Source organism: Neofelis nebulosa, chromosome 8 (assembly GCF_028018385.1).
Source record: "Neofelis nebulosa isolate mNeoNeb1 chromosome 8, mNeoNeb1.pri, whole genome shotgun sequence".
In the NCBI taxonomy this organism is placed as follows: Eukaryota; Metazoa; Chordata; class Mammalia; order Carnivora; family Felidae; genus Neofelis; species Neofelis nebulosa.
The window spans coordinates 39,614,094-39,641,618 of record NC_080789.1 but is presented as its reverse complement, the minus strand read 5'-3'; the positions used below and the strand labels follow the sequence as shown (position 1 = coordinate 39,641,618).

The window sequence follows — 27,525 nt, the reverse complement described above, 5'->3', positions numbered from 1 at the left end:
TGCAAAATACAGCAACTAAGATGTACCTATGTGTTTTCTTTGTCTCAGAGAGTGGCTTCCATTCAAATCTATATCATAGCTCACTTGCCGATAAACTATTTTTGCACTGTGTGATTTAGTGACATCCACATTTCCATCCAAGGGACAAGTGAATTCTCTAATGATGTTCTGATTTTCTTAACAATGAACACCACTGAACTTTCCCCTAGGCAAACCAGATGGAAACTAAATTGTTTCTGTAAAATGAACAATTTGTGAAACCTTGGCAAATTGAATTCCAAATATGCTTAGAGATAGATGATCTTGACTTCCTCTGTAACTCTGCCACAACATGCAACGTGTTTAAGGCCTACATGAGAAATACACTAATTAGCTGCATAACCTTTAAGCAGAAATGAATGAGAACAGAATATCACCAACGAAGCGATAGAAGTCAAAAACTCTGAAAACAAGTAATCTGCAGGTGAGACAGCTTCACTAAGAAACTAGGAGATTAATGTGGACGTTGTCAGGTGTTCACTTACCACCTTTGCATTCATCACTTTGACCTGTTTTCTGAAGGAGGTAACCAAGGTTAAGTGAACTTCACATTGCTTCAAGTCAGTCATATATATTCAAGATGAAAAATTTCAAATTCCTAGACTATGCCGATAGATATATGCTGTTCCACAGATCTCATCTATACCCAAAATCTATAGGGACTGTGCATGAGAAGGATTGTTTCTATTACCCACAATCTGATTTCACAGTGAAACTACCAAGCAGGTGCAACATGCTTGTAGCACAAAAAAAAAAAAAAAAAAAAAAAAAAAAAGAAAGAAAGAAAAAAAAAAACTTCATCCCAAGTACAGAATTCTTACAACTCCCATGACATTCCATCTACAGAGGGTCATTATTCCCCTAAAAAGGACTCAAATGGCCAGAGTCATAACTGACTTTTATACCTATTCAGAAATTCAAATATTCCACCTCAGCTATTAGGTCATCAAGTAATGAGGATTCTTTTGCATCTCTACAAGATCCAGCTATTTGATGTCTAAAAAAGATAATAATGAAGCAAAGAAGTAGGGGAAACTTTTTAAAAATGATTATTCTAATGATACTAAGCTAGCAAGAAAAATATTAATACCTTTCAGTTAAATCTTTTATACCCTTGATCTCATTTTATTCTTACCATATGTCATAAAAGGTAGCTGAGTTATTATATATAAAACAAGTTACAATTTCTCTCCAACCATCAAACTAAAGAAATTTCCAGTGTTACTCATGTATCATTTTTAAAGCCTACTCAATCTTCCCAACTTGTAATTGTTTTCTCTTTGGCTCTTTTACATTTTTACCCTGCCAAGTTATTTTCCCAATGATCTTCATCCATTGTCTTCGGTATGCCTACTCTCCCAGGAAGTTTGATCCCCAAAATCCTACTTCCACTTTTTGCTTTTAATCAGAAATCCAAATGATACCTTAACTCTAAAGAAAGTTTATCAGCTATGTGCTAGACATAGGGTTTTTTTCTCTATCACTAGTGCATACAACATAGCCTTTCACTTCCACTCCCCCTCAGTCTTGACCAACTAATTCCAAACTTTTTCTACTCTAGCACAAAAATTAAGAATTGCCATTTTTCTCTTTCCTGTGCCCTTCTACAGTAAGACACCATCTTTCTCGACCTGTAACTTTATACTGACCTTTAGCCATATGGCAAACACAGTGTTAGTCAAAACAGATTAAAATCCAGACCTTACCTAATGAAAGAGGCAGACAGAAGCAGCAGACATCTAAAGTATAATATTACAAGTCTATACTGAGTTTGCAAAGGTTGATCGTGGAAACACAAAGAGGGAAGAAGGGCCAAACTCTGAGTGTAGTCAGGGAAAGACTCCTAAAGAGGTAACAGTTGAGAAGTAAGTAGGAATGCAGTAGAAAAACAAAGGGAGGAAGGTTATACTGGGCAAAGGAACCAATATGTTCAAAGACTGAAGGCACAGTAACAGGGAAGTCAAGAACATGCAAGTATAGTTCTTCTCTATTTCTTGCAACCCCAAATGAAATTGCTTTCATGTAGCAACATCTCTGCTGTATACATCTACTTTGATACTGCTTTGTACAGTACTTTTTTAATTTTCCTTTTTAGGTCTATGGCCTTTATCTTGTATTCTGGCGTCATTTTCATGGATGCCCTTTGTATTTTCAAACATCTTTTCAAATGAGACCACCATTTCCAAGAGTCTATCTAAAGGGTGGTTGTGTTTAACCTGGATTCTTGCATTTCTGCCGTCTTAATTCTCTTTGCTCATCAAGATTATGAGAGCCAGGTGCATTCACAAAGCTGGTCTTTTCTAAATTTTCTCCTTTTCACTACACATTCACACCCACCTCTAACCCATGTTTTCCCTTTCCAAGAACCCATTCCCCCACTCTAGGTGGTACCCTTCCCCCTATAGACGAGTATCAATACCCCCCCCACACACACACACACAACCAATCCCTTCTGAGCGTTAACTTCCCTCTTGCCTTATTGTAGACATTGAGAATAAATTTTCCCCCTTTCAGTCAATGATAGTTTCCCACATCTCCCCCAAAAGTACCCAAAAGCAACTTTCAGGGGCAACCTACCCCAAAACACGTACCTTCCCTTCTTGCTAACCTCCTCGTGCTACCTTGTTCTTATCTAAGACTTTTTATCTTCAGGCATTTTTTTCTCATATGATTTTCTGACACACATGTAAAGGACATCTCTAGCTGTTCCCACCACCACCAGAATACATCTCTGCCCTGGATAACAAGTAACTGGAAGATAGAGTGCCCACGTTCCTCTCAATGGGCCTCCTACTTTACACTTTTCTATTTCCCTATCCTAATGTCAAATCTCCCAGCTGCCATTAGTGAAGCTTCAATAGATCACAGTATTTTTTTTCCCCTAATCAGGCTGTCATAACCTGTATCTCCCGTTTCAATCCTGAAGAGAACCAAGAGCGTTTTAGCTTGCTCAGGGTGCCTTGTGCTTTCCCCTCTGACACAGTCTACAAGATATATCCATCTTCTCTGCCATCTGAGGTTCACATCAATTCTTTATTTCTGTGAACTTGAATGACTGCAAATATGTCTCCTGGGTTCTTCCCCGTTGAACTAGTAATTAAGGTCCCACCCTCATGGCGTCTCACCAGGCAGGTCTCATCCCTTATGAAGTGAATCCACACAAAAACCTTTCAAAATCCTCCCACTGCTTTTCCTCACCGTTCTCAAGTTGTTTTATTTTCCTTATCTTCTCTCTTCCTTCTGCCCTCTTTATAATGGAAAATGAAATAGATGAACATTTTCTTCTTTACCCTCTTCCTTGGATTTTTTTCTCTCTATTCTATTCCTTTCTCTGGTTTTTTCCCCCTGCCCAATTCATCAGCTTTTCTTCGCGGTCTTCTCTTTTTTCCAAGGCTTCCATTTGCTATGGACAGACCCACAACCAGCTGAAGCCAGAGTGGAGAAGCTGGATTGGCCCCCTCTGACCTCCCTAACCTTGCTTTTAAGTAGCTTTTCTCCCCTCACCAGTTTCTCTGACTCACCTGTCTATACCACGCTCTTTTTATCACCTTCCTTTGGTTCTCTCCCAGATTTCATGTTCGCCCCCCCTCTCACATGTAGGTCTTATGTAATCCTCACAGAAAGATACGGCAAGTGCTACTTATCTAATTCAACAGTAAGGGAAGAATTTGCTTAGAGCACCCCCTTGAGCTGGTTAGTGGCACAGCTTGGGTCTGTTCAGCATTCACCTTCTCTTTTACCCCTTTATGAGGAAGAGAAGTAAAACCTTCCTGCACCAATGATGTGAATTGGTGAGGCACTGCCCTTCCTTCCAGATTTCTTCTTAGTCACCAACATCGTGTAACTAAAAAGGGGAAAGTATTCTTTGGATAAAACAACACCCTGGCTACTGAGCTTTGTCTGTCAAGATCCTATTCCCCCATAGTATCCTCTCAAATTAGTTAGGATACACAAGTAAACGTAACTACAAGTGACAGAAGGTCAGGATACCAAGTCTTTGCAGTTTTGCTTAGTATACTAGTAAAAATTTAATGCTGCAATATTAACATAAGCCTACGTAGAAATCATTCAAATGTGTATCTCTGCCCCTGGAGGTAACACTTCTCAGGGTCAAAAGTGCCAAACAATGCCTCCCACGGATTACCTGGCATTTTTTTGTTTTGTTTTTTATGAATGTTCCAAGATCAGTGACCCACCTTCTAGATAAAAGGAAACACTGTAAATAATTAAGTGCACAGATCAAATTTGCATTTTTATTTAGAAATATGTTGCCCATATTTCAAAATTACTTGGTGTCTACATTTTACTATAGAAGATTAAAATAGTTATTTGAATTATCAGAACTAGTGTTAACAGTCCACTTTACCCAAGAGCCTCAAAGTCCCTTTAAGACAAGAATGGAATATTTAAAATTGGGCCTGGCCCCCGCCCTCCCTAAAAAAAAAAAAAAAAAAAAAAAAAAAAAAAAAAAAAAAAAAAACAAACATAGGGAGAACATAGGGAGATACATTAGGAGACATAGGGAGAACATTAAAGAAACAAGGCAACTTGGTAAAGGTCTGTCTTTGGATACCTTCCCAACTATTTTCCATCATTTCCCTTCTTCACGTGTCCTCCTACAATTGGTCATTTACCTGGATTCTCATTATGCCCTCCTCTAACTAAAGCAGCATCTCAACTTATAGACAACCACAATCGTCTCTTATAGACAACCACAATTGTGAGGAAGATCATGAATTCCATTTTTGGCACTTGAGTCAAAGATGTGTGTGAAATATTCTCATGTGGAAATGACAAGTAGGCAGCTGGATATAGGAGTCTGGAGCTCAGACAAAATATCTTGTGCCCATCTCCACTCACTTAGATAAATCTTCCATAACCAAAAAAACTATCAAAATTTAATACCATAATGGATTGTTATATCATCCACTAGGGGGCAAAACGGCATTTCATATCACTTTAAAGGGCTTCTAGAGATCTGAAGCTTGAGCAAAAGGGAACGAATGATGATATTTCAGGCACCACAGCGTATGACAGCATGAAGGATCTTTTGACAAGGACATTTCTGGTACTCCCTTTCCATTCTCCGTTCTGTTCACACTCCCTTACCCTACACACAAAATTCACATATAAAATTAACCACAACAAGTTCCTCTACCTTCTCCATAGTGGTTCTTCCTAAAACATGTTTCTGTAATGGCATTTACCATTTTATGTTGAACTTTTGTTTTATGCCTATTCTCCCTAGCACAGAGTAAGTTTAAGGGCAAGAACAAGTTTTAATCAGTGCTTTTTTCCCCAGCACCTTGCACCATGACTGACATACTGAAAATATAAAATAAGGGCTTGGTAAACTGAATTAAGATTAAGACTAAGTGTTGCTCATTTTCTACAAACCACAGAAAGTAGAATAGATTACTAATCCTACTTCTAAATAGATTCTGACAAGCAGTGAGTAGTCTGTGACAGAGTGGGACCTTCAGTAAACATGTATTCATTCTTGGGCTCAATAAATATGTACTAACCATCTTCTATGTGCCAAGCAGTATGCATATGGATGAAAGGACACTATGCAAAGATGATCAAATTCATGGGACTGGGATACAATGCAAAAAATGTGATTATAATTATTGTACATGATTATAATATGTGATTATTATAGTCAGTATTTCAAAGGAAACATTGGGGGAGGCTACTAAAGAATATATAAGAAGAGCCTTATTTAGTCTGGTGAATCAAGGTTTCTCTAAATGAATTTTGAAATGAGGTCTGAAAGATGAATAAAAGTTAACTAAGCAAAAGGGAAACTAACAAGAGGACAGAGTGTGTCAAGAAAAAGGAACAGTTTATGTGATGGTTTTGAGAATATTCTAACTGATGGCAAAGATGTGGGTCTTTATCTCGGGAGAGACATGATACCTACCTGAGGGTTTTGAGATCCGTTATTTATAAGGTGATTCTGCTCACTCTACTTCAGGAATAAATTTAAGGAAACCAACTAAGACTACTGGAAAAATCTAGATGACCAATTATTGGATTAGAGTGATGAATATTCTCATATTGGAATATGAGATTTATTGGGTAGGAATGAAAACAAGTGAACCCACCTGAGAGATTTCTAACAGATAAAAACCTGAACTCTAAGGAAATCAATGGTAATGCCCATTTTTGTGGACTGAGCAACTAGCTGGATGCAGGTACCAATTACTGAAATAGAGTGAGAAAGATTTATGAGGAAGATCATGAATTCCATTTTTGGCACTTGAGTCAAAGATGTGTATGAAATATTCTCATGTGGAAATGACAAGTAGGCAGCTGGATATAGGAGTCTGGAGCTCAGACAAAATATCTCAAGTCAAGATACAAACTTGGCACTTGACAATCACTTCTACATTGTTACTAAAGCCATAGACTGTGGTAATACATGCATATTTCGTTTCACTGCACTTCACTTTATCGAGATTCCTACAAATTGAAGGTTTGTGAAGCAAGTCTATCAATGCCATTTTTCCAACAGCATTTGCTCACTTCGTATCTCTGTCACATTTTGGTAATTCTTGTAATATTTTGAACTTTTTCATTGTATTTGTTATGGTGACCCTGTGGTCAGTGATTACAGTTTGCAGAGAACTCAGGTGATGGTCAGCATTTTTAGTAGTAAAGAATTTAATTAAGGTATAAAAAAGAATTTAATTAATGTACATACATTTTTAGGCATGTTGCTGCACACTGAATCGACTACAGTATAGTATATACTTTTAGATGCACTGGGAAACCAAAAAATTCATTTGATTCACTTTATTTGTGCTATCTGCTTTATTGTGGCAGTCTGGAACTGAACTTGCAAGATCTCCAGGGTATGCCTCTATTAGTTTATGAAGAAAAGAAATGGGCTAAGACCAAAGCTTGAGAAAGACCAAGACCAAATATGAGTTGCCAGAGGGCAGATAAACCAATCAATAAAGCACTGTATTACAAAACCCAAGGAAGAGAGGGATGTCAACAAATCTGCCTAGACCTCAGGTTACAAAAATATTTATGGCTACAATGAAGATCATTTGAAACCTAGCAGAAGCCATTTCAATAAAATGGAGAGTAAAATCAGTGGAACATGAATAAATAGTGACAGTGATTATCACCAGTTCATTCAAGAAGTTTGGCTCTGAAAAGGAGCAGAGGGATGTGGTACTACCTAGAAAAGAGGGCAGTTAAAATAGGATTTTTGTTAAAATGTAGTATATGAGTGTTTGCTATTGTATGTGTCAGGCACTCTTGTAACTACTTTGCCTTATATTTTACCATGTTTATTTTGTCCATTGGATTTTTTTCATGCTGCATTGTGTCCCAGTGTCTGGAACAGTGCCTGACATCTAGGAGATGTCCAATAAATATCCGTTGCATGAGCAACTAGTAAATGCCCACCTCAGTTCACTGCTCTGCAGTGTACTGTGCTGTTACTTATTTTTAATAGGCATTTTGATTTTCTACTTTAATCATTCTTGTTTTGACATCAGAATATCTATGTTTCCATTATTTCTAATAAGACTACACATGTATTTCTTAGTCGCAATAAATTAAAAGGAAATTTTGAAGATCCAAATCATAAAGCTGATATCCGTCTTTGATTACATGAATTTTAAACTTAGAGAAGAGTAATTTGGTTTAAGCAGTTACAGGACTTTGTAGGTGCATCCTTGTGTCTAGAACATTTTTGCCCTCTTCTTCACATGGTTCACACCAAATCTTCCTGTTGACCTTTCTCAGCTCAGGCACTCAGTAGGACATTTACTTATCAGTCCCGCCCCCCCGCCCTGCATTATGTACTAGCTCTGATTGAAAGGGGAGAGCTAGGAGATTTGTTTTAAAGCTATATTTGCAAGGGAAACACATTAGTTTTACAAAGAATATGCACTTGGCATGGCCCAAGAAACTGATTATTAGGGATAAAGATCTCCAATTAAAGTCCTCCCCTCCTTAGTTCTGTACTAGACCCTAGAGGGTTTCAACCTTCTCCTCTTTGCTCCCATGGCATTGGTGCAGTTGAACTGTATTATTATTCTCCATCTACATCTGTCACTCCAGTGACAGAAGGTCACTACATTTGCAAGTTCATAAAGTCCTCCTACTCATCTAAGTATCCATGGAGACTAGACTAGAAGAGTCTATAGTGCAACCTATTTTTTTTTTAAATAAGGAACGAAGGAGTAATTGAATGAATACAGAATTAATAGGTTATATATAGTATCTTCATAAAATAAGTATTCAAAGACACAACATACAGTCTCATTCACCTGAGCAATTTACTGTGTATTTGTACACTAGGCCAGATTTAGTCTTTTCAGCCTGGATACATCCATAGCAACATTTCATACTGTGACCATCTGGACCATTAGATGTAAATACTGATTTGGCAGATACTTCAGTGATATGAGTATAGTTGTGGGAATAAAATGAATTTGAAAGCTACCACCACCCAAAGGATATATTTAAAGCAACTCTTATTAAGATGAAAAACTTGACATTATCCTTTTTTAACTGGAGAATGTCCTAGTATTTTCATAAATGAAGAATATGCAAATAATCTGAATTTTCATTTCAAAAATTTTAGGCTGCCATTTTTTATTTGTCACCTTTAAACAGACTCCCAACCTCAGAGAAAAACCCTCAACTCAGAGAAGCTATCACCAACTTGACACACAGAAAAATCTTAAGATTAACATAAATAGAATATGTCCTTGTAAAATGTCACAGCATTAAGTCAATTCAGGTACCTTTTTAAAACTCATTCTAAAGTACAGCATTTCCAACAAGCTCGTGAACTTAGCTCCACTTGCAAAGGTCACTAAAGTGAACCCTTCTTTTTATACATAAAATGATGGATGGTGCTACAGAAGCCATCAAATAAATATTCATTTTAAATTAAGCTTTTTATTTATCCATTGTAGATGACCTCTGTTCTAATATCTATATGTAATGCTTTTCAAAAAGTAAAGGCATTGCTGTAGTTGTCTATTAAATCATTAATTTGTGTCTACTCTATTCAGTGGCTGCTTTAAAAAAAAATGGAATTGTCAAGCTTCTCAGAACAAAGGTTCTTTCTGATTGTCAGCTCCGTATTCTAAAAGAGCAGGTTAATTTCTCTGAATCTCACAGTTGGAACTTTCTCACACTAACTGGCAGTTTCCACCTAGTGATCAAGGCAATTGACTAAAATAAATTACACATAAAGCTGAAATTCCTAATAGTAATAAGGCCCCTTCGTGAGATAATCACACCAGCAAAAGCACTCATCTGTCGGCTGCAACTCTATAGGATTTCAAAATTATCTTGTAAAAACTACATTTCCAGAAATGTTTTCATTTCTAGTTTTATGAAAGGCCTAACATGGCAATGTCTATGGCAGCAGGCACAAAGAAGGAGCTCCAAATATAGTCATTAGTTGACTCTTTGATTAAACTGGATATACTGTTGATAAAGCACTAGTGTCTATGCTGTTTATGCAGCAAAAAGTTTGGTGAGGCTCTCATTTCAAAACTATCAACAGTTATTTATACTACCTAATAAGGTAGATCGTGAGGGCTTATCAAGTACAATCCCTGTCCTTCTGGGGTTTAAGATGAGGGAAACTGACATATGAAATGGGGAGGAAAATCATCTCTAGGCACTATGCTGCTGGCCTTAAAGTGATCACTAGCAGAAATGTATACAGGCTAGAATAGTAAAAAGGTACTTTGTTCAAAAGATGCAGACTTGGACTAAGGCCTGAAGGTCGGGGTAATTTTATTAGGCAAACAGCCCTAAAGATGTTGCAGATGGATTTCCTGACTGCAAAAAACTTGGTGGTAAGAAGTAATAGAAGAAATGTAGTCATTGTTTTGGTGAACTGCCCCCCCCACCCCCCCCCCCCCACACACACACCGCAATCTTGTACCATCTTTATGGACAAGTTATTTACTCCACTGGCTGCCCAGAGCGTTGATGGCTGATGGCTCATAACTGGGTCCCTCCTTCTCAGCATCGCCCTCAGCAGAAAAGACCCCCTAGTCCAAGATGTGGGGACTGTCCACAATGAATGACTGGTGGATTCAGGAGCATAAAAATTTCACCCCTTTTAAGAATTCATAATGTATCTGAAGTGCTATCCCAGCTCCAGAACTCCCCATAGGATTGGCTGAGGCCTTTGATAGGACTGCATCATAGCCCAACATTTCCACCTGTGCAACTCTGCTTCCTGCACTTGCACACACGTGTTGACCCAAAGGACACACCACAATAAATCTCCTGCCTTCAAATCTCTGAGTCTGTTTCCCTGGAGAACTTGACCTGTAGCAATAAAGGATAATGTGGGGAGCAATCTGACTGTATTTGATGGAAGGGACTCTAAGTTTATTCATACAAGAGGCATATATGGACCTTGACTCTGTGCCAGCCACTATTCTAGGGCTTAGAACATAGCCATGAGAAGAACAATTCTCTTGTAAACCTATTCTAGTGGGGAAAACCTAAACAAACATAAAGGAACTTTAAGGGATATATGGTAGGATGAAAAAGAAGCAGGGCAAGAGGACAAGTAGTGTGTATATTTAGGACCAGATAGGACCTTATATAGGATGGCCATATAAAAATTCTAAAGAAGTGACACAGGATCAGAAAGCTGAATAAACTAATAGAACAACCCATGATAGTATCTGGGGGAAGAATATTGCAGATAGAAAGAACAGTAAGGCCAAAGGCCCTGAGGTAGAAGTGTGCCTGGCATATGTTGAGAAGAGAAAGATCAGGAGCACTGTAGGAAGCAGAGGGTCAGACCGCATGGGCCTTCTTGTCTGAGGAATATGGAGGATTCTAGGTGAAATGAGAAGACATGAAAGGGCTCTAAATAGGGACAGTCTCATGATTAGATTTCCATTTTAAAAGGATCCCTTTGCCTCATAGGTGAGAAAGACTCTAGGAAGGAGCAAGAGTGGAAGCAGAAAGGCTATTAGGAGGCTATCAGAGAGGTGTAGGCCAGGAATGAGAACTTGGACCTAAGGTTATAAATCATAACAGTTTGCCTGGGACTGAGGCTTTTCAGGGTATACAGGAATTTTAAGGCTAAAACCAAGAGTCTTTTGCAAATCAATGCTTTTGGTCTCCCTACCTGTACTAGAGTGAAGGCCTTTAAGTAGGGAGAAGAGGTCAGATTCAAAATAGATTCTGAAGGTTGAGCAAATAGTGAAGTAGAAGGAGAAGGTTTGGATAGTTAGTGCAGAGACAAAGTACAGAGTTTCTTGAAAGTCAGGAAAATGACATTGGTAAATAGTTTTTGGAGAAACTATGACTAATGAGATCTTTCATCAGACTGTTGCAGAAAAAACATGACTGAAGTGTTCAGAACTTGATCTCAAACAGTAGAGTTAGAAGTAATGGAGGTGGTGATAGTGATGGTGACAATGACAAATATCAGAGATGGAGGTCATATTGGAGGTAGAGGTGATAAAGGTAGAGGTCGTGTTGATCATGATGGGGAAAAATTAAGTAAAATTTAAAAATCCAATTTGAGGAGCACCTGGGTGGATCAATCAGTTAAACATCCAACTCTTGGTTCCAGCTCAGGTCATGATCTCACAGTTCGTGGGTTCGAGCCCCATGCCAGGCTCTGTGCTGACAGAGCAGAGCCTGCTTGGGATTCTCTCTCCCTCTCTCTGCCCCTCCCTTGCACTCACGTGTGCTCGCACGCGCTCTCTCTCTCTCTCTCCCTCTCTCTCTCTCTTTCTCTCAAAATAAACATTTTTTAATCCAATTTGAGAGACATTGGCAAAGACAGAAATTTCAAGACTTATGGGCTGAAAGACTAAAGGAAAACAGAAGGAACATTGGTCACTGGAAACCAATTACTTAGAGACCCTAACAGAAAGGGGTATTGGAAATAATAGTCAAGGGGAGGATTTGGTAATGAACACATTTAGTTAGAATGAATTTAAAGTGAGAGTGGAGTATCTAAGTGGGTGGTTGGTCGGAGCATTAGTTTGTCATTCCAGATGCCAGTCTGACAATAAAGAAAACTCATTATTTTGAGTCAAAGGACCTTGGTTCAGTTCTGCACTGAGATGCCCATGTAACCATATGTAACCTCTGGGTCTCAAACTCTTCATGAATAAAAGAGGCATAACAGTACCTACTGTTGTTGAGAAAAGACACAGAATTGTCAAGGACAAATAAGCATCTGAGATGTAGGTTTGGGAATCATCTTTCTCTGGAAGTTTTCCAAGAACTACTTTTGTTTCTCATCACCAGAACCCCAATAAAGAAAACTTTTTTTTTTTTAAGTGTAGAAAGTCTTGGTTTCTCAAACTTTAAAGTGATACATAATGAGGCTTACCATCAAAGGAGGCTATTGCTGGGGCACCTGGGAGACTCAGTCAGTTGAAACTTTCGGTTTCAGCTCAGATCATGGTCTCATGGTTCATGCCTTCAAGACCCACATCAGTCTCTGAACTGACAGTACAGAGCTTGCTTGGGATTCTCTCTCTCCCTCTCTCTCTGCTCCTCCCCTGCTTGTTCTCTCTCTTCTCAAAATAAATAAATAAAACTTAAAAAAAATTTTTAAAGGAGCATATTGCTACCCAACCACCTTTCTTGCAAACTGACATGTGAAAACTATTAAGGGAGGTTGACATAAAACTGTCCACATACAACTATCAGATCATTCCAGTTCTTCTGTGTAAGTGACCAGAGATAAAGCCTTCATAGGCTAGAACAAGAATCTAGGAACAGAAGTGCATCTCCATCTAATCACAGAAGTTCAGGGAAAGGTTTTATGGAGGAGAAGAAAATACTTGTTTTCCTACAAGTCATACTGGTACGAGACCATCAACCTAAGATTCTAAAGTAACAGCACATGCTTACAATGTAAGCCTCAGACATAAGCCTGTTTCAGCCATGGCCAAATAGAACACACCTTCGGAAGAGGTCAGCTCCATGCAGAGCTCTGACAGCTATGCCCTTAGCGGGGTGGCATCAGAGCATCTCTAGGGTGCATATCCTGGCTCTTCTTGCTTCACATGAACTTAGGGTTCCCACCTCATCCACAACATATGAAAAACACATTGCGATCCTATTTAGAAATGCCTTAAACCAAGGGTCAAACCAGCATGTAACAGAAGTTACCCCAATTCTCAAATTTCGTTTTAGAGAATTATTAAAGCTACTTTTTTAAATGTTTATTTATTTACTTAGAGAGAGGGAGAGGGATAGAGAGCAGGGGAGGGGCAAAAAGAGAAGAAGAGAGACAATCCCAGGCAGGTTCTACCCTATCAGTGCAGAGCCTGATGCAGGGCTCAAACCCATGAACCTCAAGATCATGACCTGAGCTGAAACCAAGAGTTGGATGCTCAATCGACTAAGTCACCCAGGTGCCTCTAAAGTTGCTTTTTAAGGAATTAGAAAAAGCATATACTTACACTCAAATAGTTACAACTCAAAAAATGTAACTAATAAGATAAAGGTTCATATGAATTAGATGCCTTCTTCACCTTTTTCAAGAAAATGATGCCATAAGGAATACAAATTCCCAAATAATGACTAGCCTTCAAGTGGCCTACAGATCCAGAAGGAAGAAGATTTTCATACACTAAAAAGTAACTTCAACTGATTAAACATGTATTTTTAAATTACTAATTTGTCATACCAGTTATAATTTTATAGCATGTGAAATCTCATACGTTCAAGTTCCTAAATTAAGGATTAAATGTAAATCCTTAAGTGGTGCTAAATAAGCATTTTTCCATATTTCCTTTCTCCCAAAACATCCATCTTTATTCACCACCCCCCCCACAAACATTCATTCTTCTTCCACTCCATAACTTTACAATTACAGGTAACTACATACTTCTCCTACCTGAGGCATGGGAGGTTCAAACTCTGTAACCACTCCCTTTCAAACTAGATATTATGCAAAATCTTAAAAATTCCCTATGTTTCACAAGATTGAATAATAAAGAAGTATTAGAACAAAGATAAGTTGTGATGTTTCTTGAAACAACTGAGATGCCATAAATTGTATCTTTAGACTGGACTATAAAAGAGGTGCTGTTTAAGAGAGAACAGTCATATCTAAAGCGCCTAACTAGAACGGTTAGAGTCACCTGGTTCTGCAAGACAGTGAGTGCCCCAGGGAGGGTACTGTGGCAAAAAGATAGAATCCTGCAAAATGAATCCTCCTAATGAGTATTTTTGAACAGCAATTTTGTTCATTTATATTTCTCTTATAAGGTTCAGATGAATCTGTCCACACCCTGTATTAATTTCTAGGGTATTGATTCCCATTCTGTATTTTCAGACTATGAAATGGAATTTATTCTACCAGATTCTCTTCATGTGTAAATTAATTCCTAGAGAATAAGTAGGCACCTCGGGTGAATTTAGCACATTACAAGTTACTATTATCTACATTAGTGGAAGGGAGATATGACCTAGGTAATTCAAAACAGCGATATTATCTAAAATTTCCATTTATTTACTTTTTTGAGAATGCAAGGAAAGTGATATTTCAGACAAGGACCAGTCTTCAAGGAGTTTGCAGTCATATGGGAAAATTAAGACATGTGCATAATAAACAAAGAGTCCTTAGTGACATAAGAGATGGATAAGATGCTATGAGGACTCAAGGAATCAATTGGGATTATAAACTCATATTATGTTTCCAATAAAGCATTACTTAAGCACAAACTCCTCTCTCTCTCTCTCTCTCTCTCTCTCTCTCTCTCTCTCTCTCTCTCACATACACATAACATTATTTTTCACCTATAGATAAATCAGAACAGGTAGATTCCCTTTCCTTTTTAAAATATGGCTATATGGCCAGTAAAAGGAATTACATTTCCTGAGGTTGTTAAATTACATCTAGGCAGTTATTTCTACACTGGAGACTTGGGCTGATTTAGCACATAAAGTTATCAATAAGGCCAAATACAGTCATAATAAGAACATAACATGAGAAGGCCTTCTGTACCTTATTCTTACATTGAGTCCAACTGCAGATGTCGGATACAACCATCATCTGTGGAATCAGAATTCACTTTTTTTGAGGGGGGGGGCAGGAAGGTATTCTAAGAAATAAACCTTAATTTGCCATAATACCTAATTTTCTGTGTCAGTAGTTTAGGGCACCTGGGTGGCTCAGTTAGTTGTCTGACTCTTGATTTTGGTTCAGGTGATGATCTCACAGTTTGCGGGATCAAGCCCCACATGGGGCTCTGCACTGATAGTGCTGAGCCTGCTTGGGATTCTCTCTCTCCCCGCCCCTTCCCTGCTCACTTTATTGCTCTCAAAATAAACTTAAAAATATAGTTTAGATCCTTCAGTCTCCCGCCCATTCTCATACTTACACATGTGAATGCAAGAATTCTACTCATGCTGAACAATATCATGGCTCTGAATTAGTTATCCTAAGAAGGTACTAAGGGGTGCGAACCCATAGGAGTTCTTTCTGAGAAAAAGTAAAACTTCTCTATACCATCATTTTAAACTGAATCAAATGTTCAGAAATGTCAGAGTACAGGACTGGTGACTGTTCCTTAGGCCTAAAGTAGGAAAGCAATGAAATAACCTGAGGGGCTAGGAGGTGCTTTGTATGACTGTACATTTCAAATTTCCAACCTACTGCTTAGATTTGTACAAGTAAGGGGAGAATAAGGGAATAGTCAGATCTCACTTGAAATGAGTAAAACTGAATGGGCAAAAACTTCTACTTGTTGCCCTTCCGCTCCTAGGAATTCTGAATTTCTCATTAACGATTCAGTCCAAGGGCTCCTGGCTGGCTCACTTGGTAAATCATGTGACTCTTGCTCTCAAGATTGAGTGTAGAGCTTACTTGTAAATAAAAATGCCAAATTAAAAAAATTCTTTAAAAAAGTCAGTCTAACAGTAATACAAGTCCTCTTCCCAAAAATCTAAATATAAAGTAGTAGACATAATCCTATTTGAAAGGTAAAAAGACAAAAATTTAGGCAGATTTATTCTGCTAAAGGAGTGCTAGGCTCTTTTCAAAGCCATTTAATAAAGTTATGAAATTGTGCCAAAAGCATTGTGGTGCTATTCAGAGTGGAATTTCTAAAAATGTCATCTCGGTCTCATTTCCTGAACTGTTGAATTATGGATATATTTTGATGAATGATAAAGTATAGATGAGCTATTTAAAACTGAAATGGGTTACAATCACTCTTCAGATCTTAGTGAATGAAAGACCACTGGGTACATGCCAATGAACCTGAGCACTTTCAAATTCTAATTGTCCTAATCTTCCTCCTGAGGAATTTGCAATGTATGTGTACAAACTATATTCACCTTCATTCACAGAGTCACATATTCTCTTATTGGTTTTCACAGCAAGAGAAACTGGGTGATATCTGCTTCTCCCTTCGCTATGTACCTACTGCTGGCAAGCTGACTGTGGTCATTCTGGAGGCAAAGAACCTGAAGAAGATGGATGTGGGTGGCTTATCTGGTAAGGCTGTGATGTTTACCGATTTGCTTGTTTTTAATGCTGTTTCATTATGGATACCAGATGCATGGCATATATACTGTGGATCCTCTGTCCTTACTGATTACCATTTCCTTCCCATGGAAGCTGGAAGTGGTCTCAGAATTTATCCCAAGACAGTGCTCCAGAAGCCACTCTCACTTTATTGCAATTGGCATAAAAGATGAAGTCTATTTTCCAGTCTCATGGTCAGAGTATCAATCATCAGTTCTACAGCACTGAATGCCTCCCCCTTCCCTCCTTTTTTTTTTTTTTTGCTTCTCTTTAAAGGCAATGCCTATGACCATTTTTTGTGGTAGTTGTTTTTTTTTTGACCAAAATTTACCTGTAACATAAAAATAATGTCTTCACCAAGACTTATTTATGAGAGGGGCACCTGGGTGGCTCAGTCGGTTAAGCAGCCAGCTTCAGCTCAGGTCATGATCTCATGGTTTGACAGTTCCAGCCCTGCATCGAGCTCTGTGCTGACAGCTCAGAGCCTGGAGTCTGCTTCCAATTCTGTCTCCCTTCTCTCTGCCCCTCCCCTGCTCACGCGCTCTCTCTCTCTCTCTCTCTCTCTCTCTCAAAAATAACCAAAAAAAAATTTTTTTAAGCCTTATTTATGAGGTATTTGATAGCCTAACATAGTTTTTAGTGATACTGTTTTATTAAAGATGCATTGTTTCAAATATAAATAAGCAATAAAACCTATTTGAGGGTGAATCCCCATGGTAACACATTTATTTCTACAGTTTATGTTGGGGATGGAAGAGACCTTTGGATTTGAAGTTCTATATAACCCAAACTTATTTTTTCTTAAAAAAAAAAAAAAAAAACTAAGTATACTCTTCCTCAAAAGCAAAGCCAACTGAAGGATTTACACAACAGGATTTTTTTTTAATTTTCTGTTCTGTGTAACTGTATTTTTAACTTTACAGTAAATTATTAAAGTAGGAGAAGTTTTCTTTATATGCCATAAGGTCATCATAAATGGACTACGGCTGTCATTGTTTGTGACTGTGGGGTTAGAACCAACATTACTGGTTATTCAGTGTTATCTCTAATGAAAATATTGCAAACTTCAAAAGGTCGTCCCAATGCAGCATGGTCATTTTATATTCTAAAGCATAACAACTCAAAAATGCTAACACTGAGTTTCCACTTACTGAACTACTAATTTGTCAACCAAATTCTCCTGGTATTTAAGTTTATTTCTCTTTATAAGTAAGTTGCCTGAGAAAGCTGCACTAATTCATACCACAAAGGCTCCACTGCAAAACCTACTACTTTCAGGGGCGCCTGTGTGGCTCAGTCGGTTAAGCATCTGACTTCAGCTCAGGTCATGATCTCACGGTCCCTGAGTTTGAGCCCCGCATCAGGCTCTGTGCTGACAGCTCAGAACCTGGAGCCTGCTTCAGATTCTGTGTCTCCTTCTCTCTCTGACCCTCTCCCGTTCATGCTCTGTCTCTATCTCAAAAATAAATAAACATTAAAAAAAAAAAAACCTACTGCTCTCATTGCTTAAAGAATAATAGAGCAAATTTAAAGCAGTTTCCTCTAAAAATGTTTAAAAAATCTCATGTGCCTAAGATGGAAAAATATATGCATGTATATATATGCATATGTCTATACACACATACCTTTTTTGGCTCTGTCCTTTGATATGGCCCAGAAACAAAGACTGACCCACTGGTAATGAGCACCCTTCACACCAGATATGGCTTGAAAATATGAAAATACGGTTTCTAATTAAAAGAACCTGGTATTTATTAAGGAAATGGTAGTTCCAGGTATGGTGCAGGAAATATACAAGCCTAGAATATCTCATCTCACCAGAAAGCAAGGAAGGTCTGAGAGAATACAGGGGTCATGTCAAAAGACTTGGAAGCCACCCCTAGGACACTTCCACTGGCCAAAGATGTAGTCATTCGGGCACCAGTAACCTAATAAGTGTAGGGTATTCAAACCTAAACCAAAAGAGCATTTAATGTACAGAGAAATGTTTAGCTTTAAGAACAGTTCACTCCCAGGTAACTACTTAGTATCCTGAGGTAGAACTTCCAACACCTTTGACCTTTCTTTCCTTTGGGTCAATGGCCGAATCCCATGCTAGGTGGCTTCCTTGTATCCTCCCTCACATGCTCCTTTTCCAACTCCCATGCCGACCATCTCCTCATTGCCTGTATCCTGCACTCCTCCAATCTCCCAATCCATCACATTCCCTTTCACAGAGTTCCAGAAGCGACTTAACCATGAAACCAATAAAACTTTAGTGTCCCTCATTTGTTCTGTCTCCTTCCAAGATCCTAAAAAGGAGTTCCCATGATCCCTGATATTTCACTCACAATTTGTCACAGTCTGGGTCTCCGACTTCTCTGCCACCATCCATCTCTTTTTGTTTAGCATCATCTGAGTGGCTACAAGCATTTCTGAGAGTTAGTGAAGAACAGAAGTTGGGTCTGGCAGAATATATTTATGTAGCTTGTAATCACTTCCATGTGTAATTGGGTTATTGGTGGCTGCTGAGGAAAGAAAGGGCTGCTGGGAGGACTCCTAACCAATGCACCAACTCAGCATTGTGACATGAAAGGGGCAAGGCCAGAGTTCATATCTAATTTAGCATTCATCATTTTCTCTGTACTTCTTTATGTTCTTTTTATTTTTCGAATGCCAAACTACATTTGCTAGAAATGGCCAATTACTTGAATCCAAGTAGGCTGTTTTGCCAGGGTCTAAAATCATAGTAGCTTCAGGACCCACACACCCTGGGTCTACCCCTACATTTGCATTACCTGGAACTGTTTTGTCTAATTATTAAATATTAAATAAGGATATTTCAAAACTCTGAATCTCAAAGGCTCCATCTGCCTGTGAAATTAAGTCAGTCACTCAGATCTACATAACATAGGTCCTTCCAGACTACGTCTCACCGTATTTCTATAATTTAACCAAATTGACCAGCACACAGTTCTTCAAACAGACCATGTAATTTGCTGCTTCCACTCTTTGCTTAAGTCATTTCCTTCACCTGGAATTCTTCCCCCCAATAATGCCTACCTAAATGCTATCCATTCCTCAGGCCAACCTTAAGTCTTATGTTCTCATCGGTTGAACAAATATATGGGGTTTCCCTAACTTTTGTGTTAGGCATTGTTTTTAGACTAGATTTGTATCAGTGGACAAAAACAGCCAAAGGACCCTGCCTTGGTACAGCTTACATTTTAATTTCGGGAGACAGGAAACCAATAAATAAGCATGTAGTATGCCAATAGGTGCTAAGTGCTATGGAAAAAGCAAAGCAGGGAAATAAATAATGAGGAGTGGTTGTAAATGGGGTGCTCAGAGAAAGCCTGATAAGCAGGTAACATTTCAGCAACAACCTGGAAGAGGTGAGGAGGTGAGCCGTGGGGTGTCTGGGAGAGAGAACATTTTGGGTGCAGGGACTTCATGATGCCTTTTCTGATCCATTCCAATAGAACACATCTTTCCCTTTTTTAAATGCCAACAGCAGTTTGTTTACACCCTTCAAACATCACGCTTCTCTCTCACTAGACTGTGCTCTGTATTTATATCTCCCACAATGCCCTCACTGACTGGTAGCACTGAGCATAGCTGCTGAATGAATCATGAATTATTTACCAAGGAGCTATGGCCTGAAAAAACAAGTCTTGCATTTCAAATTTGTTTAACCTACTTACCACTAAAATAACTGTAAGCACTTGGATGGTCTGTCTCAAAGTAATTTGACCTATGTCCGAGGAGACCAAAATTATATAATGAGATCATTCCAGGTAACTCAAATGTTTAACTACATTTGCTGGAAATGGCTTGTTAATTGGAACCAAAGTGAGTTGTTTTACCAGGGTTTGAATCCCATTCTACCATCACTGGCACTTTGACACTGGGTAAGTTCTTTAGCTTTCTGAGCCTCAGTTGCATTATCTATAAAGTGGGAGTAATAAGATCTTTCTTATAAAGGTGCTGTGAGAAATAAAGCGTAGTATCTGGCACACACAAGTGCTCACGAAATATTCTAATTATTTCTATTAGTAACTTTATGAAATCCTGGGCTAAAGATGCAAAATGTGAAAGCAACCATTTAATAGTTTAACCAATTATTTGATTGAATGGGGAAAAAGAAAGGTTTCTTTGTTTAATAGGATTGGCTGGTCATTTAAGGCAAAATGATAGTAGACCCATGTTTTGCACAGAGCAGTGAATTAAGACAAGGTATTGAATTAAATAAGAAATATTAGGGAAAAAAAGGAAAAAAACTTTAAACAAGTTTTCTTCCTATTCTACTACATGGTTTCTTTCTTACTGTAGAAATTCAAAATGCACTGCATAAAGATTTTGCCTCTGTCACATACCCACATAGCAATTCATGCAAATCCCAACCCTTCTTACAGTGACAAACTTGACTGGACCATTCACATGTCTACAGCAGATCTTTACACTTGCATATTTAATATTCCAATTCTGAAGTATTTGTGAGCAACACCTAGAGTTTCTGAATCTAGCTATTTGTACTGAAATCTTGAATCTTGTAGGCTGCAAGACTATCCTTCAGGATTAAGTTGGTAAAGTAAAAAATGAATTGGGCTTTTTGCCCTGTACTTGTAGGGGGGAAAAAAAGAAAGAAAAAAAAAAATCTAGCCTTCTGCCTAGTAACTGCTTCTCAATATCTTCACAGCCTTTTATACATCTGTGTGCTTGGAGTAAATTTCTCTTCAAATAAATGTTATCTCTTTGTGAAAACTGAGGAAGAATTTCAACAGTCTGGTTAGGTTGCTTAGTCCGGTTAGGCTGCTATAATAATACTGGGTATAGGTTAGGCTGCTATAATAACCTGGGTATCTTCAATGGAAATTTGTTTCTCATAGTTCAAGATCAAGGCACCAGCTGATTCAGTGTGTGGTGAGAATCTACTTCCTGGTTCATAGGTGGCTGTCTTAGTTTTGGGTCTTCACATGACAGAAGGAGCAAGGGAGCTTTCTGGAATCTCTTTTATAGGGAAATAATCCCATTCATGAAGGCCCCACTCTCACAACCCAATCACTTCCCAAAGGTCCTACCTCCAAATACCATCACATCAGGGATTCGGTTTCAACATAGGAATTTTAGGGTGGACACTAACATTCAGTCTGCAAAGAGGTCAAAGAAATTGAAAGCATTAGAAATGTTGAAGATTCTCAAAGGCATAGGGTTGTATGTCTTATATTTCTGAGCTGTGTATTTTTACCTGTGCAGACTCTCAAGGAGTAAATACTTTCTCCTACCACAATCTCTTGTCCCTGTTTATATTACAACAACTGCTTTTCTCACTTGTTTTTTGTTTGTGTGTATCCATGTAAGTGCACGTGTGTGTGTGTGTGTGTGTGTGTGTGTGTGTGTGTGAGTGAGTGTTGTGGGGGGGAGCTCTCAAACCAGAAATTTAAGACTTCTAAGTACAGCTTTAATGAGTAATTTCAAGACTAAGTTCATTTGGACTTTATAGCACCAGTTAGAATTTTGAAGGTTTTCTAACCTAAGGATATAGCTGTTTGAAGAAAACACCAAACTTGTGAATCAGCAAGATGGCTTTTAAATTTCCATTAGGTCGAAATTTTTCATCTTAAATCTGATAATTTTTTTTTTAACTCTTAAGTCATTATAACATAGTTACAGAACACTGTCTAGTTTAGAAATCCTTTTCTAACTTGGTTTTCTCATGTGGTTTTCAAGATGGACCTGTGAGGTAGTTTCTGAAGGTAATATTCTCAGAAAATTGAAGCTTACAGACATTAGATAATGTCCATAAATCATCTCGCTCCACGTCTGACACATAGGAGGTGTTCAATATTGGCAACTGCTTTTGTTGTTACTGACATTCAAAGTCACCTGACTTGTAGACGGCATAGCTGGGACTGAAGCCCAGATTCTGATTCTCAATACAAAAATGTCTCAAAGACCATTCCATTTCCCTCTTTCCCTGCAGCTAGCACATAGTCCCTTTTGAAATTTTTCTAAATGGTTTGTACTGCTGAGAACCACGGAAAATAGCTAAACGTCAGAAGTTTGTCTCTCCTGTCTCCTTGATTGGGTCGTATTCACCTCAATTGTGAGGGGAACAACAAAAGCACATAAAGCATGGCAACAAGAAGGTGCTGGGAAAATAGAGATGAAGGACCAGAGTCCTAAGCGCCTATTCCAGCAGTCTCCTAAACGTCCAGGAATTGAGAGGTGGCCCTGAGATGGGATCAAGTCAGGGACATCCTGACAGATAGCTGGAGGAAATGTAGTTGAAAGTGTTCTCCCTGGTCATCTTTCTCCCTTTCACTTTCCACCCAGACCCCACCCCCCAGTCTTCTTCCTGGTCATCCTCAGTCCTGTCCTATTACTATGGAATTCATACTGTGAAAAGCAAAGGGTAGCGCTATAGGAGAGATCCCCCAAAGCATCTAAGTCCCCAAGAGAAAGGGCAAGGAAATTCCCAAATTGCAGCAACTACTTACGGGAGAGGAGGAAGAAAGGGAACTCGGTGGTAGAGGAGTCACTGCCCATTTGTGGGAGGCTGCCAGTGTGTGGTTGAGCCACTGAGACCTAGGCCATAAGATTTACTCTGCCAGCCCCACCCAGCCCTTCATACCTATATAAACACTGTTCTTCAAGATACAATTTTGAAATTGTTCATACATTTGTCTTCTTACAGATACTTTTCTAAAAATATAATTTGGAAAATAGAGCCAATCTAAGTATTTGAAGTCACCTAGGAAAAAGCAACTCACCCAACCTTGGGAACCACTAGATTCCACATAGAAACCGCACATGAGCAGACGCAGATCATTCTTTCAGGCACAGGCAGGTAGGTAGATAGAGTATCACATCACATAAAGACATCATATTCTACCTATATGAGAATCACCCCATTGTTCATGTTAAAATTTAAGATTTCAGGGACTACCTCAGACCAAACTATAACTGAACATCAAGGGGGTGGGAACCTGGAAGCTGTATTCAAGTCCCCCCCCCCATGTTATTCTTATGCCTCTTAAATTTGAAAACAATACTTTATACAAAGTATAAAGAGAGTGTTAGTTGAAGCCAGGGAGGAAAACATATTGCGGTATAAAAATGTATTAAATCAACATGTTGTATACTTAAACTTATAAAATGTTGTATGTCAATTGTATCACAATAAAAATTTTTTTAAAGAAAACTTTACTTTAGGAGCTTAAATGCTACATCATAATTTTAGCTGAGGTCCAGGTCACCCAAATTCCAAGTTGGAATTTTTTTCTTGTCAGTGATGTAGAATCTATCCTTTGCCTCAGAGAATGGAATTTCCTTAAATGAGATCTATTTATTTCATCAGCCTAGTATCCTCTTTCTTGAGAAATACCTTGTCCACATGCTTAAATTGTCTTTTTCAGTCTCTCCTACTGAAAGACAAAAGCAGTAGATTGTTCCTGTATACATTTATGACACCACACTTATCTGTCCTTCCATGCGTACTAAAAGCATGACAGAGAAAACCACTCCAACTTCAAGTTATTTGAGCTAAAAGTCACTAGGCTGGGAGCTAAGCCAACAAATAAAGTGGCAAAAACTTATTTTAGCCAATTAGATGAGGATATACAAATTAATTGGCCATGATATCAGGGTCAAGAAACAATATGCAAATAAATTGGCATTTTGAGCTAACAGGACAGGAATATGCATAAACTGGCTGTGATGTCAGAAGTCTTCATCATAATTTTAGGCTTGGATGTTGTGATATAAATTTCCATGACACTTCAAAACACTCAGTTATAATGTTGATAAAATAATCTAAATCTCTAATATGTGAACAAGTTGATCTGAATAAAAAAAGACAATGACAAATCTTTAAGCTCGATATTAGAAACTGAGTTATTAAAAGGGGCTATGTTAAAGTTTAATGCAAGTTAAGACCCACGCACAGTAACCACAGGATGGACAGAGATGCTATGCCTGAAGGAATAATAGTGGCTTCAATGAAATAAGAGCAGACGTGGGGTGTGGGCTAGATTTGAAATCAGGAAGCAAGTGTATTAGTTCAGAACACTTAGCACAAAAACGCCTAAAGAAGTCCTTTAGCCAGCAGGTACATATCCAATCATTCAACAAATAGCATTTGCATACCCACTGTGCGCCAGGCAGCACGCCAGTCCTTGGATACATAAGTAAAAATAACAGCAGACACTTGCATAGCACAATGTGAGCCAGACACGGTTCTCCACACTTTATATATGTTAACTGATTTAATCCCATTACAACCCTAGGAGGTAGACACTATTTTTATCGCTATTTTTTTTAGATGGAACTGGAGAGGTAAATAACTTTCCCAAGGTCACAGAATTCATTTTTGGCAGAGTTACAATGGCAACCCAAGCAGTCTTCAGACTCCATGAATAAAACAGGACTTCTAAGTCCTTATCCTTTCTCACTAGGCTTAACCTGGAGAACAGATGGCTAAGTACATGTTACAGTTCCAGAGATGGCCAAAAATTCTACCTGATTCCATAATTCCTTTAAACCCAAACTAAAATTCCATCATGGAAGCCACTAATCTAAATTAGTGTGTTGACTGTTTAGTTTTTGGTTAGACAGCAAAGACAAGATCAATGACTCCCTATGATCAGACAACAAATATTAATAGATTTCCAGGCTGAAGGACGGTCTCCATTTCTTTGGTATGTTACTTTAGTGATGGAGTCTTTGCTCACTAAAGAGGATGATGTGCAAAACTGTAGTTTCAACTGTATCACTGGCAGAAGCGGAGGGATGTTGCTAAAACATCATGGAAGAAAGTCCAAGTCTAAGGATTCGTATGGCTATCGGGTGGTGGAGAAAGACTAAAAAATGTTATCTACTACTCAATTTTATCAAGGGTTGATTCTGGAAGACAGTGTGTACTATTACTGGGAAAAGGGGGCAACAGGATTTTAGAATACAAAAGCTTATTACCCTTTGTCAAATGTGTTGGAGCTCTGTGAGTCAAAAATCACATTTAAATAACACTGAAGAAATTAGAACTGCACCTGACAACTTACCAGGAAAATAGAGCTTGGCTTAAAAATGTTAACAATAGAAATCCACAGATGGAGAAGTGGAAATAGTAAGTTCCAAAGAGGTTTGTACTAAGACATTTTTACTTATCACCTTGAAACTCTCCGTTTTGAAAGTAACAGAAATGTTTCCAGTCATTGAAATCCAAGCTCAGAGGATAAATGAAAAGATCTTGCTAGGCTGAGTAAGCCAAAATAGGATAGATGAGCTTCAGTGTGGGCAAGCTTAGAAATAATGCAGTGAAAGGAAAGGAAAAAAAATCAAATTAGTATAAAATAAGATCAATTATAAACCAAGAAACAGGTCACATAAAACCATCCACTGAAGACATTCACCAAACACACAGCTAAAACCAACCAGGCTTGGTGCTGTCGTGGAATTATTATAAATACAAGAGGGGGGAAATGCCCTTTGTCACAGACTAAAGCTCACACATGTGTGGAGTACATATAGTTATGGCCGCCCACCTCAAGAAAGATGGATGGTGTTAGATGACCAACTGCCATAAGAAGTGGCTAAAACAAAGGGATGAAGGTCTGTGAGGACAGGCTTAGAATATTGGGACTTTGTAGTCTAGGAAAGGAAAGCTGAGCAGACATATGACTAAAGTCTGAATATCCTGACAGAGCTAGGGTAATACCTACCTTTTATCCCATCCCACAATGCTAGAATTAGGAAGGGATCTTGATGTTTCAAAGAGAATACATAAAAGGAAGGCCATTCAGAATGATCTCATCTTTCAACTAAAAATGCTTTGTCAAATTTTCTTTGCAGTTGGATAGTAAAAACTTGCTACTCTAGAAGATGGAATAGGTTGAGATAAATGTGTAAACCTGTTTTGAGTTATAGGCTTAAAAAGGGGACATCTCTAAACCTTTATTTTGTGTTGTGTTATAGGACCCCCGTGCCTTTCCATGGGTAACCGTCAGAAACAGGTCTCGCAGCTGCATATCCCCATAATCCAACCCAGAATGACTATATTCACGTCCTTGAATTGACCATTCTATCTTCTGCTCTCCATTCACTATGCAAGGAACAAATAGGGAAGGTTAGATTTTCTAATAGGTAATTGTGTTGGCAAGACTAGAGTCCCATAATATTCCTGGTTTTTAAAACTACATTTGCTAAGCTTCAAGAGATTTTATTATCCATACCTGGTAGAGTTTTTCTAATAAGGGTATTAAAAACATGTAGCAAACGTCTGCCATATTTCTTTTTTATGAGGCTACAAGATTCCCTTTAGGCTACAACAGGTGACAAAAATGGAAAATACTATTGAGTCTTAAACAGGGGCAACAATGCTCAGAGAAATTAACATTGAAAACGATCATTAAAAAAATTATACTTGATTTTTTTTGGAAGTAGAGGTGACTATAATATATCATATGTACGTCATCCCATAATCTCGTATTCCTGATCTCCACTATAAACCTATCACTCTGCTTTCTCCCTCTTCAGTCCTTCCACCTGCTGTATCATGAGCTACTTGGAGAGCAGAGATGGTTTCCACCTACATTATGTTAGGGGAACAGACCTCACTGTCCCCTGTCTGAACAACCCGTTATGAACCTGTCAATTCTGCCAGTCTAACTGGTTATTATGTCTTCATCTTCTAACTGATCTGACTTATTTTTTTTTCACTAATGAAATCCTCTTGGCATCACATAGCTATTTCTAGTATGCAAACTAAGAAACAAAATCAGAAATAATAAAATATAATTATTGAATTTATCTTAACTGTCATTTTCACATTTTTATTCCTTCCTTCCCTCACCCCCTTCAGTAGTAAAAAAAAAAAAAAAAAGGGGGGGGGGAACTCACAATGAAACAGACTATCTCCAGGGGATAAAGGAAAGGAAAGGAGAACCAGAAATGTACACATTACAGTTATTTCTCAATGACAGTCATAAAGACAT

The 27,525-nt window shown here is 38.3% G+C and overlaps 1 protein-coding gene across 5 annotated transcripts in view; it reads left to right on the top strand.

Moving 5' to 3' along the window:
• Nucleotides 1–27,525, top strand: part of SYT1 (synaptotagmin 1) — a 558,476-nt gene that overhangs the window by 439,800 nt on the left and 91,151 nt on the right. For all 5 annotated transcript variants that reach the window (XM_058741937.1, XM_058741939.1, XM_058741938.1 and 2 more), the window contains one exon: nucleotides 16,408–16,525. In XM_058741937.1, coding sequence (XP_058597920.1) covers nucleotides 16,408–16,525 — 118 coding nt within the window. The remainder of the gene's footprint in view (nucleotides 1–16,407; nucleotides 16,526–27,525) is intronic.